Raw genomic sequence first — 13,817 nt, 5'->3', positions numbered from 1 at the left:
AATTCTGACAAGATCGGCCCGTGTACATCCACTGACGATCCTCCATCCTCTAGCATATGAGCGAGTAATATAAAAACTCACGTTGCATCTACACGTTCCTATACTGTCTATTAGGTGAAGATAGGTCCTAATCCCACCCGAGGATGTGTAGGTGGGATTAGTTTCCATGGTCTACTCCGACCCGAGATAGAATTTCGGCAGCACCTCCCCGCTGTTCTCCAAATACACGTCCTGGAATGGAGATTGTGTATCCGGAGAACAATTGGGAGGTGCTACCAAAACTCTAACTCGGATCGGAGTAGACTATGGAAACTAAACCCACATACACATCCTCGTGCTATCCAAAGTGACGTGGACAATTCGAAATAGATACGGTTATAAATATGCAAACATCTACATATTTCCAACCGTATCTCTTTCGAACGGGAGACGCCTAACTAGGTTACGTGATATACGAACATCATACGAAAATAGAGGTGTAGGATGACTCACCTTGCTATCGTACAAAGTGACGACTCGAGGACGGTAACGTAGCCTCTCCTGCAAAAAAAGAACATACAACTGTCAACTAAAATTTTCGGGTGCACCTCCCCTGCACGTGGAGGTTTCCATAACCTGCATCAAAGAAAACGGCACGATGGCCGACAACCACATGTACAGAAGAAGGAACGGCACGATGGCCGACTTCCACAAACATTCTTATACCTTAGATTCCCAAGCCAAACATCATTGTCTAATTTCTACAACTAAAGCTCTACCACCTCTAATTTCTAATTTCTAATTTTTAATTTTAACCTACCTTCTAATTCTGATTTTGTAACTTCAAAAACAAATTTTCATTACCGGGAGGGTGAGGGACGGCGGCCTAGAGAGGCGATGGGACGTCCGGCGGCGGTGGGAGCGTCAGGGGCAGAGCATAAGGGCCCTAGGACGCCAGTGGCAGGAGGCCACGGGCAGGTCGGGCCGGGGGCACCGGTGGCGGGGCTGCCAGGGCTAGGGCAGGGGCGCCGGGGCCGGGCGCGCCGGTTGCGGGGCCGCCGGGGCCGGGGTAGGGGTCGCCGGGGCCGGGCGCGCCGGGGGTGGGGGTGCCGGGGCCGGGCGCGCCGGTTGTGGGGCCGCCGAGGCCGGGGCGGGGGCGGCCGGTGGGGCGGGGCGGCGGGCAGGGGGCGCCGGCGCCGGGGGCGAGGGGCGGGCCGGGGCCGCGGGTGAGGCGGCGGGCGGGGTGGGGCGGGGCGCCAGAACCGGGGCGGTGGCAGCCCGGCCGGCGGGGGAGGCGCCGGGGTCGGGGCGGTGGCGGCCGACGGGGTGGTGGGCGTGCGGGGCGCGGAGGTGCGGCGGGCGGGGCGGCCGGCGGGCGGGGCAACAGGTGGCGGTGGGGGCGGAATGAAGTGCGGAATGAAATGAATCGATGGAGCTAAGTGTTGGATAACTTCGAATCTTTGCCGAGTGCCCGCGATCTGGCACTCGGCAAAGAGAAGTTTTAACCGCCGCCCAAAAATTTCGCGCCGGGCAGGTACTTTGCCGAGTGCCAGATCTGGGGCACTCGGCAAAGCTCTATTGTTTGCCGAGTGCCCAGATCGGGGGCACTCGGCAAAGTTAAGTTAGATTTTTTTTTATTTGAACCGCGGCCTAGGCAATGGGCCCGTGCATCTAGTTTGCCGAGTGCCTCTTTGTATACACTCGGCAAAATATTATCTTTGCCGAGTGTTTTCTTTAGACACTCGGTAAAGTGTACATGACATGACGTATTTTACTGAACTTTTTCTAATATACTTGGGCAAAATCGTGTCAACATCACTCAACAATGGTTAAATTATTTTTCTACTGATAATGTTCTATTATTTCATGCAGTTATAGCGCAAATTGCATTTATATCTACTAAAAATCTGTAATTGCATTTAATCAATAAAAAATAGTAAACGCATCCGAAAAATTTCCAAATTTTGATACGAACCAATCTGTGTTGTATGTTGCCTATACAAAAAGATTTGAAGCCAAACCTTAACTCAAGTGTCACTTGGACTACAAATCTTATTGTGTCCTCTCTAACTTCTATGAATCCTTCGAGGAGATGAGTCGGCTTCTAAGCATCATATGCCAGAAATTGGGCGAAACCTTCTCAATTTTTTACCACAGCCTCCACACATAATATCATGACATCTTGACAAATCTTGTGATTTTCAGATTTTGTTTGCTTTTTTAGAATTTAACAACCATTCAACCACACGTTCGTGGTCGTGTTTTTTAAAAACAATGTTCAAAATTTCTTTTCATTTCCTGGTTGAGACCTCAATCCGGACTCCATAATATGGATATAATTTTTCCACTGATTATAATCCAACATTTCATGTACCTGCAGTTAAAATCTGACATGAATAAAAAAATTCCTATTAATGCAATCATTTCATTAAAAATAGCAAACAGACCACAAAATATTCCAACTTTTATTATGGATTACAAAATCTCCTACGTGGGGAGTAGAAAAAGTGTGGAGGCTAGGGAACGAATTTTTTTTTTTGTTCGCCGAGTGCAAAACGAAACACTCGGCGAAGTAATATGTTTGCCGAGTGTCCAGGGTGAGGAACTCGGCGAAGTAATATGTTTGCCGAGTGTCTTGGAGTGGCACTCGGCGACCTTCTTGATTTGCCGAGTGTGGGCGGGTGGCACTCGGCGAACGGCCTCTTTGCCGAGTGTCGGCGTCCAACACTCGGCAAAGGACTAACGGCCGGCCCAGTCCGCTGACGGACGGTGCACATGCGATGCACGCGCTGTTGATTTACCGAGTGTCGGACCTTTGCCGAGTGTCTATGAGCGCTTTGCCGAGTGTCGTATTTATGGCACTCGGCAAACGACCTTATTGCCGAGTGTAATATTTTTGCCGAGTGCCCCATTGAATACACTCGGCAAATAGGCTTTTTGCCGAGTGCCCGAAAGAAAGCACTCGGCAAAATTTTTACGCTCGGCAAATTTACTGTTTCCGGTAGTGCGTGTATCCTTCGCCCCTTTGTATTTTGGTGCTCATAAGGTTTGCTGAGCTTCTCTTTTCCTTGTGCCCGTCTCAGTCATGATGATTCGCTAGCTTCTTTTTTGTTACATCAAATTGGCTTTTTTGTTTCATCATCATCGATCATCCGAAATCGGGATTTTTGTTACATCATCCTCGGACCTACGAATTTGGCTATGCTGTTTGAGTTTTTCCCTTGACTTAACAAACACTGCACCACTCACATTCTCGATGTGTACCATTGCATATTTTCACAGCACGGCTAGTATATTTTGACATCAAAATTGGATAAATTTATACATATATGGACCTATCTTACTATTACTAATTGGAGGCTCCTTTTGAAGCCTCCAGGTGAAGCCACCTAGGATTCCTAGGTGGATACTCTAGAAAAAGAGAGAAATCCTAGAAATTCTCACAAAAAAGCAAAACATCCGACCATCCATCCATCGATATATTCAAATCATCATAGCCATTGGATCTATTATGTTTTCTAAAAAATTACCCACCTATGCCATTATGAAAATAGCCTAAAATAACCCCCTAAATCTATATATAAATTACCCACCTCTGCCATTATATTAAATAAACTAAAGTAACCCCCTAATCTTCATCAAAATTACCCGCTTTACGCCATTATAACAATATTTAAAATAACCCCCTAATTTGCAACTGAATTGCCTACCACTATTACTTAAAAAATTTAAACCCCTTAAAATTGGCATCTATATTACCCACACATGCCATTATTAAAAATAACATGAGGTAACTCTACATTTGAATAAATAACCTTAATTAAAAATATACAACAATATATGATTCTAAATCGTCTATATCTTGCACTATTGGTATACGATATAATAATTAAGGTCTATACGCATGATGTGTGTCACCATTTATAAGGATATAAAGTGATGAGAATATAGATTTCTATGCTAAAATTGTATCTCAAACTTAAGGTTCATTAAACAAATTTAAGCGCATACCTGCGATGCAAATTGAAAAGTTAAAGATTATAAATGTGGATGAAAATATTATAGAGTAGTTGCTAACTAAAATCTATCACAATTGGATAAAGATATTAAGTATATATCTACATAAGCATTGTGTATTCGAATATTTAACAAACGAGAGCTAGCTTACGGTAATAGTTTTTTAGCAATGTAGTCTCATTTTTTCCATTGGAGGCTTCGCATTAATTCCCACGAGACAAGCTAGAAAAAAGAGACAAATTCTCATAAAAATTAAAAACGTCAAACATCAATCGTGTAAACTCTAATAATCATAGCCATTGATCTATTATATTTTCTAAAAAGTTACCCACCACTATTATTGTGAAAATATTCAAAAATGAGGTCTAAACCTATATTTCAATTACCGAGCTCAGTTATTATAAAAAATAATCTAAAGTAACCCCATAACCTTCATCCAATTTACTAATACACATCATTATAAAGCGTAACTTAAAATGTCATTCTAAAATTTTATCTATGTTATCCACGTATGTCGTTATTAAAAATAACCTAAAGTAAACATTTAAATCTTAATCTAATTATCTTCATGTGCATCATACAGAAATGTTAAAAGGTAAATTAATATATGATTTTAAATTACGTATTTATGTCATTGTTAATAAAAAATACTAAGTTAAAGTATATGCACATGATGAGTGCCACCATTTAGACCATTTATACATGTACGTGAGAAATCGATGAAAAATATTGATTTGTATGCTAAACATAATGTATGGAGGATTGGAGGTCTGATACAAAATGGAAAAAATATGAATATGGATGAAAAAGTGCATTGAGTAATTATTAATTAAAAATCAATCACAACTGGATAGATACATATCTATATAAGTATTATGTTGAAGTATTGAAAAATAAGAGAGTAGTAGGTAAACAATTTTGATTATTAGCTAGAAGTTTAATTTCTAAATATTTTTTAAATACAATAGCTTCTAAAAAAATATTAGCCCGTGCGGGAGCACAGGCTGATGGACTAGTTGGATAAAAATATCATTGAATTGGCCAACAACATCAAAGGCAGCACAAATCAGGAACAAATGGCAAGTTCATTTTCAAAAACAGGGAGAAATAATGCAAAGTGAGAAAACAGGGCAAAGTCAATTAAATTCGATAAGGGAAGCTTTATTAATCTTAGACATACATCAAGGTGATACAATCATACTAAGATCTTTTCCTGCCTCTACATAGCTAGGCTGCACACAGCCTAAATAAAATTAAGAACAACAAAAGACATATCAGCTACCATAGCGAGATAAATCCTGTAGCAAGAGTTTAAAAACAAGGGCACGTATGCAATTATCCCATAAGATTAAGAAGATACTGTGCCAATCCCAGCAATGGGCAAATCAGATAGACCAACACAAAGCACTTAGTTACCACCAAATTCCTAACTTTGGCACTATGCAAAAAGAAGATTCCCCATCACATCAAACTTGCGGTACATGCATGGAATGCTAAATGTAGACGAAATCAAAAACTAATTACACAGTTTTGTTGTACTTTGCGAGACGAATCTTTTGAGCCTAATTAGTCAATGTTTGGACAATAATTCACAAATACAAACGAAATGCTACAGTTGCGCATTTATGGCAAAATACCAATTTTGCCACTCCCAAATTGGGAACTAAACAAGGCCTTACTACTGTTGGAAGCAAATTTTGGCTCTTCTGCTGGCATTTGGATGTCAGTTTCTTGTACTGGTCCCTCTAATGAAGCGAAACATTCTGTGGTCTCGTTTCCAGTTGCCTCTTCGGGTGGATCAGCCCTTTTGAGCAGAACTTTGGGCCTGTTTTGATGTTCCTTAACCGCCCGTTCCCAATTTGCTTTAATATCAGGGTTGACTTCATCATAAATAACTACTTCCCTCAGGCGTGTAAAGCCTTTGATCTGGACACTGCACTGGCTATCCATATTTTCACAGAGCAGCTGGAGTGATATGAGAAGTGGCAAAGCACCATCTTCAGTTCTAGGAAATGTTGGATGTTTCACCACATAACACAGGCAGAGCAGGTTTGGCAATGCCCTGTCCCGAAAGGTAATTTGATCAAGTTCATCTGCAATCAGTTTCAGGTACAGCAGATCTTTCAAATTACCCAAAGCTGTTAGAAGATCATCTGTCATTCTAGTTGATCGAAGGCACAATTCCCTGAGTCGACGGAGTGCTGTGACAAACTCAGGCAATTTCGGTATGTTACCCTGTAATTTCAATGACCTAAGATAGCAGGGAGGTTCCAAGCCTTCTAGCAAGTTTTCAGGGCATCCTTCATAATGGACTGACAAAGAACGAGGGTCATCCGATGGGTCCTTTACATCATGAATGAACTTCTGTATGGCCTTCTTAACATTAGTCAAGCTACTACTTGTTGCGGATGATTCACACCAGATCTTCACCTTTCGCAATTTATTCATATGAACCATAAGTTCTGGAAATCCTTCATTTTCATCGACAAGAAATCCTGATAATGTCTGTAACTTACATTGTCCTGAAGAAAGAAACTTCTGCAGTTTATTTTGAACGACTGTATTTGGAAGCTTAAACTTTCCAAAGAGACTAATTAAATTGGGCAGCTGGATGACTTCTGGAGGTAGGATCTTTACATATGTTCTCCTTAGATCAAGCGTCTCCAAAACTTTCAGTTTTTTTATGTCCTTGGGGAGGTCTGTAATCTTGCCCCCTAGGCTTAGATATTTTATAAGTAATAGGTTGCATATGTCTTTGAGATGACCATTATGTAAGTCGGTACATTGTTCAAGATCCAAGACTCTGAGCAACTGATACTTTCTGAAATTCAAAATAGCTTTACCTGCCTCCCCAATGACTACCAGAGATCTGACAAGGGATAGGTCAATTTCAAGATTGGTAGCATCTGTAATACTGCTATCATGAAGAGAAAGGCGACGAGCATATTTGGGTTGGAGCTTTCCATCATCAAACAAAGCAATGATGTTTTCAGAGAGAGACTTGCGTATAATGTACTCGTGCATCATGCCATAAGTTTTGCATGTTTTTACCTTCAAGTTGTTGCTTACATCAACGGACTGGATTATGTTCCGGTCCATGAGCTCCTTGAAACTTTGAGCTGCTGGATCACTGCATAAAGTTGATGGTACCACAAATCCCTCAGCTAACCATCGTCTCATTAGCCTTTTTGTCCTGACTCGATGGTTACTGGGAAACGTAGCGAAATATAGTAAGCAGGCCTTGAGTTCATGGCTTGGAAGGCTGGTGTAGTCATGGGTCAGCACCTGGTACATTCTCTTTAAGCAGTCGTCGCTGTCCAGATGACAACGTACGTCCTTGCAAACAACTTCCCATTCAGGTTGTTCTACCGAGTTTCTACTTTGAATGAATTGGCCCACGGCAGTCAAAGCAAGTGGTTGACCATCACATTTATCCAGTATTACCTTCGAATCCGACTGCGAGGAAGAGGAATCTGAATATTCCTGCAGACACGACTCTTTTAGTAACAGTTGCTTTGAGCATTCCTCATCAAGTCTTCTCATTTTGTGCACGTAACCATTGGTAGAGCTGCAGGTATTAGCCACTGACTGGAATTTCGTTGTCACCACTATTCTGCTGCTAACATCTTGAAGTCGAGGGAAGGCAGATTTTATACAATTCCACTGATCCTTTGATCGGATGTCATCAATTACAATGAAATACCTACATTAATTTGAAATGAGGATACAGAGATAATATTAGTTTCATTATTCCACAGACACAATAATCAATGTGTACATGAAGATAAAGTATTTTCACATTGGAGTGCATTATTCTGCATCACATATATGAAATATACTCCCTCCAGTAAAAAAATTAACTGATGCTATTTATTTTTGGTATGGATAATCTATACATAGCTGTGGATACACACATTTTAATTTTCTTGTACACAGAAAAAACTAATGTCATTTGCTGACATAAATGAACAAATCATGGTGCACCATCTAAATTGGCAGAAGTTGTGGTATATGCTTCAGGTGTGGACAGAGCACTACAAATATAAAATGAAAATAATGAGACAAATAAGCACAATACCTCTTGTTATTCAAATGGTTTCTGAGATCAATGCTAAGCTGGCGGGCATCGGAGTAAACCAGTGGTGGTGGCTCATGCACTTGCTGGAGAATCTCTGTTAACAGCGCCTCCGAATTCCGTTGCCCAGCGGAAACCCACGCTCTTTTCTCAAATTGCCTACCGATCTCACTGTCGTACAACTCTTGGGCAAGAACAGTCTTCCCCAACCCACAAAACCCAACGATGGAGATCACGTTCAGCTGCTTCCATTGCCCCTTGGTTTCCACCAAGTGCTCCAGAAGCTCTTTCAGAGGCGCATCAATGCCAACCAGATCTTCCTGAGCGATGAGACGATCCGAGGACGATGGAGGCAGCTCGGTATGGGACGGACGGGACACTGGGTATCTCTCCTTGCGCTGGTGAGCTTCCTGCAATCTCCTCTTGAGTCTCTTCATCTCCTTGGCTAACTGGAAACGGGATGTTATCCTGTTCCCGGATGTATAGTTTATATGGTACCAAGGTTGCTGTTCCTTAGACGCGCAGTACATGATGCGGTCTATGCAGTCCTCCATTTCCTGAGCCAACTGGTGCAACTCGTTGACCTTAAAATGCAATGTGTGGTCATCCGTCCCTGAAAGCTGCTCATCAATGGCAGTAGTGATCATAGGAAGTTCTTCCATCAGGAAATGAATATCCTCTTTGTAGCCCTTGTACAGCTTGTATTTCTCATCCGCTAACACAAACAACCTCGCCACGAGCTTCTTTATGAATGCACTCAACAGGCCCGCGTCCATCAATCTCCAGTTCGACGTTTCTCAACAGGCAGATGCAAAAGGCTATGATGGTTGTGGGGAGGGTGAACGAGCTAGCACACAGATTCAGTAGCGTGAACATATGCTGCTGCTTACTGCAAATTTAACAGAGGATAAATTTTAAAAATGGAAATGTTAATGACCTGTCCACTTTCAGTTAATATTACCATCGTGCATATATTTTTGTGTTCTACCTACAAATATTAAGGAAGTTCTAATTTGCATCTGAAGTATTTCCGGCAATGAATGCCGGAAAAACAAAGAGGCCACGCTACAAGATGTTGTACTAGAAGTAACAGGACATGAGGAATAGCTCAGTTAGTGCAGGATGGGGTTTCAGTATACAGCTCCACCACTCATGTTTGGATCCTCCTCAACTTAAATTTAGGTGCCTATTTTTTCTTATGAAAAAATGTCTAATTCTTCCTAGATAGTTTGCATCTCGTTTCTTTCTAAGTTACATGAGAATCCCTACATCAATGTTACACTATGTAGACTACTACTACCTTACATTGTTTTTACTTACCTTTTACGACATTGACATGGTACCTAATGCTGTTGTTTTAAAATCTTTGATTTCAAGTCATTAAAATATAATATTTTAAAAATATATTCCATTAAAATTTAGTAATAATGTAATATTAGTTTCATGTAACTTCTATAACATTTGATATATATTAGTGGTTAAAATTTGTATAGCACGCATCTTTAAACATCATCTATTTTAGAACAAAGTTAGCAGATCTATATACATGTGCAGTTGGGGCATTTGCATTTCTAGCAATCTATATAAGCTATTGAAACTACATTGGAAACATAAATTGTTATTGGTCCAAACTGACATCGCTGTTGGTTTTGAAATGGTGACAATGATTACATGAAAGCCATAATCAGAGGTTATCGATGTTGGTTTCGGAGCCAGTTGGTCGTACATTTCTTGAATCTAAGTTATTTCAAATAATTAAGCTAGTTTGCATTGGCTCAAGTTTAATTTTGAATATATTTGAACGGGAGGTGGATGAGAAATATTGTTAATTTGATATTTTCCATAGGAGAGGTGCCTAAGGGAAAATATGCAAAATAACAAACAAAAACATAGGCAGATCGAGAACAACGCAAGCCTTAGTGCTAACCAGGAAATCACACCGGCATGCCAATTAAACAAAGTTTCTCTATGGAAATCTCTTTGGTAAATGAGTAAGAAAGGAAAAAATATGTGAAAATCAGAGATAAACACTATTATAGCAGTGCTGAATTAGAGCTTTTACATTTATATATGAAACCAATACGCACTAGAGATTGCACTCTATGTTTAAGTCTATGGAAATTCAGATCTAAACGTGCAATGAGGAAACCTGCAAGTTCCTCACAGAATAAAAGGAGACTGATTTATTATGGCACTGGGCTTGGCTGAGCCAGATCTCGGCTCTGGTATGAACTTCTTGCTATGATTGTTTGGATCTTAATGTTACTACTAACTACTACAATACAGAGCAATTGACAGAATTCACAAGATCTTTAACAATGGGTATTAAATGGGACCAAAGAACCAAATCGAAGTACACATTAGTTCTCCAATCGATGCAAACCGAACCCCACACAAAATTTCTCTCTAAGCATGGAACCCCACAAAACTTGCCCAGTTAACTAATAGATCAGACTCTGAGCAGATAGAGTCCGCCTAGAAATCTTGATGCACATGGACAGGGACAGAGCTAGACTATATACGACTTCAATACATGTCAAAACAGAGTAACAACCAGTCCAGGAGAATCGATCTAAGGCTTATGAACTAATTCACCGCAGAGAGGACGCCTAGACAACGCCTCATGTTTAGTCAAGCATAATCGATTGCAAGCAGAAGGAAGAACGAACCTGCCTGACGCGCAATCAGCTGCAGGCTGGAGCTCACCGCTGAGGCCGTGCCGACGTGGGGGCAGGGAATCCGCAAGGTTAGAAGAGACGACTGAGTAGAGCCTCGGAGGTCAGAGCTTTTTGTTTGCGTCTACCAATTTTTTTTTTTTTTGTAGGTACTCATGACCAGGTCTATGGTCTTACGCCAGCTAGCATGCCTATCATTGGTGGCGCATTAAACGGCACTACGGTCTGCACCTGCATGTGTGGATGTGATGAATACAGTACCAATACCCAAATTGTAGCGGACACCCAGGTCTTTCCACATTTTCAAGACTCGAGATGCCCTTTCGTAGATGTTTGGTTTCACCTTGCTAAACTTTAGCTAAAGTTTAGTCCCATTTAATCCCTAAATTGCCAAACACCCTTGCTAAATGGGACTAAACTTTGGTTGCTAAACTTTAGTTCATAAACAACCTTTTGGTTGCTAAACAGGACTAAAAGGTGGGGTGGACATCCTTTGCCTCTTATTAATGCCTGTCTGGACCCCTCTCTCTCCCCCCTCACATTCATTAAGGACAAACAAGTCTTTGTCCACCTCATTAAATGCTCTTTAGCCCATGAAACTAAACAGTCATAACTAAAGTTTAGCAACTTTTAGCCCCTAAAGTTTAGCAAAGGTATTCAAACAGGCCCCTAGATCCCGTTTGGTCCTAAATTCTTGTCACAATGTTTAGATACTAATTAGAAGTATGTTTAACTAATTACAAAATCAATTTCATAGTTGGAGGTTAATTTGCGAGACAAAGCTATTAAGCCTAATTAGTCCATGATTTGACAATATGGTGCTACAGTAAACATGTGCTAATGATGGATTAATTAGGCTTAATAGATTCGTCTCGTGAATTAGCCTCCATCTGTGCAATTAGTTTTATAATTATCTCATGTTTAATCCTTCTAATTAACATCCAAATATTCAATGTGACATGAACTTTAGTCCGGACTAAGAACCAAACACCCTTAACGAAAACTAAAACTATCGTTCTTGTCAGTAATAAGACATTGCAGCTTACTTCCTCCAGTCGCATCTAGATACAAGTCCAATAGGTATTATATATGGTCTTTAATATAATGTTTTAACTAGCAATATCTATAAAACTATTATCTTAGATTAAACGAGTTATGTATACTAGTCCATCAACCCGTGCTCCCGCACGGGCTAATATTTTTAGAAGCTATTGTATTTGAAAATTATTTAGAAATTAAACTCTTAGATAATATTCAAAATTGATTACTTATTACTCTCTTATTTTTTTCAATACGTCAACATAATACTTATATAGATATGTACCTATCTTTGTCCAGTTGTGATTGATTTTTAATTAATAATTACTCTATGCACTTTTTCATCTGTATTCATACTTTTTCCATTTTGTATCACACCTCCAATCCTCCATACATTATGTTTAGCATATAAATCAATATTTTTCATCGATTCCTCACATACATGTATAAATGGTCTAAATGGTGACACTCATCATGTGTATATACTTTAACTTAGTATTTTTATATTAATAATGACATAAATAGGTAATTTAGAATCATATATTAGTTTACTTTTTAACATTTCTGTATGATACACATGAAGATAATTAGATTAAGATTTAGATGTTTAATTTAGGTTATTTTTAATAACAACTTACGTAGGTAATATAGATAAAATTTTAGAATGACATTTTAAGTTATGCTTTATAATGATATGTATTAGTAAATTGGATGAAGATTATAGGGTTACTTTAGATTATTTTTTATAATAGCTGAGCTCCGTAATTTAGATATAGGTCTAGAGCTTATTTTTGAATATTTTCACAATGATAGTGGTGGGTAAATTTTTAGAAAATATAATAGATCAATGGCTATGATTATTAGAGTTTACAAGATTGGTATTTGATGTTTTTGATTTTTATGAGAATTTATCTCTTTTTTGTAGCTTGTCTCGTGGGAACTGATGCGGAGTCTCCAATGGAAAAAAATGGGACTACATTGCTAAAAAATATTACCATAAGCTACCTCTCATTTTTTAAATATTCAAACACAATACTTATATAGGATATATACTTATTATCTTCATCCAATTGTGATACATTTTAGTTAGTAATTACTCTATAATATTTTCATCCACATTTATAATCTCTAACTTTTCACTTTGGATCGCAGGTATGTGCTTCAATTTGTTTAATGAACCCTAAGTTTGTGATACAATTTTAACATAGAAAATTATATTCTCGTCACTTCCTCTATATCTTTATAAATGGTGACACATCATGTGTATAGATGATTTATAATCATATATTGTTGTATATTTTTAATTAAGGTTATTTGATTCAAACGTAGGGTTATCATGTTATTTTTAATAATGGCATGTGTGGGTAATATAGATGCAAATTTAACGGGTTACTTTAAGTTTTTAAATAATAGTGGTGGGCAATTCGGTTGCAAATTAGGGGTTATTTTAAATATTGTTTATAATAGCATAAGTGGGTAATTTTGATGAAATTAGGTGGTTACTTTAGTTTATTTTATATAATGGCAGAGGTGAGTAATTTATATATAGATTTAGGGGGTTACTTTAGGCTATTTTTATAATGGTATAGGTGGGTAATTTTTTAGAAAACATAATAGATCAAATGGCTATGATGATTTGAATCTATCGATTGATGGTTGGATGTTTTGCTTTTTTGTGAGAATTTCTAGAATTTCTCTCTTTTTCTAGAGTGTCCACCTAGGAATCTTAGGTGGCTTCACCTGGAGGCTTCAAAAGGAACCTCCAATTAGTAATAGTACTATGAAAGTATTTTTAAAATAAATCTAGTAATGCTAATTTTATATTCTCATTATATTTAAAACATTAAATACTAGCATGATGTGTGTCATCATGCACACCACGAAAAACAAGCCTATCAATTTCCATGTCAAAACACATAGTTCGAGTAAAGGTTTTAACCATGGAGTTGTGAAGCAAATGGAACAGCTACGAATGAAATGGAAAAGCATAAAGAGTAATTCGTGGCTAAAGTCTATCATAACCTTATAGGGAG

At 39.0% G+C, this 13,817-nt stretch overlaps 1 protein-coding gene across 1 annotated transcript; it reads right to left on the bottom strand.

Annotated features, from left to right (window-relative positions):
• Window positions 1-5,136: 5,136 nt before the first annotated feature.
• LOC101765222 (putative inactive disease susceptibility protein LOV1) lies at window positions 5,137-10,888 on the bottom strand. The gene is made up of 3 exons (XM_004978753.2): window positions 10,741-10,888; window positions 8,075-8,960; window positions 5,137-7,699 (listed from the first exon to the last, which is right to left on the bottom strand). The coding sequence occupies exons 2-3, from the start codon at window positions 8,845-8,847 to the stop codon at window positions 5,620-5,622; spliced, it is 2,853 nt and encodes a 950-aa protein (XP_004978810.1). The 5' UTR covers window positions 8,848-8,960; window positions 10,741-10,888; the 3' UTR covers window positions 5,137-5,619.
• Window positions 10,889-13,817: the final 2,929 nt, after the last annotated feature.

Source organism: Setaria italica, chromosome VIII, assembly GCF_000263155.2.
Source record: "Setaria italica strain Yugu1 chromosome VIII, Setaria_italica_v2.0, whole genome shotgun sequence".
In the NCBI taxonomy this organism is placed as follows: domain Eukaryota; kingdom Viridiplantae; phylum Streptophyta; class Magnoliopsida; order Poales; family Poaceae; genus Setaria; species Setaria italica.
This window is presented reverse-complemented; position numbering and strand designations above follow the sequence as displayed.

Coding starts and splice junctions, on each gene's coding strand:
- LOC101765222 (XM_004978753.2), bottom strand. CDS start 8,847: ATGGACGCGGGCCTGTTGAGTGCATTCATAAAGAAGCTCGTGGCGAGG. Junction 7,700..8,074: donor AACCATTTGAATAACAAGAG/GTATTGTGCTTA, acceptor AAATTAATGTAG/GTATTTCATTGTAATTGATG.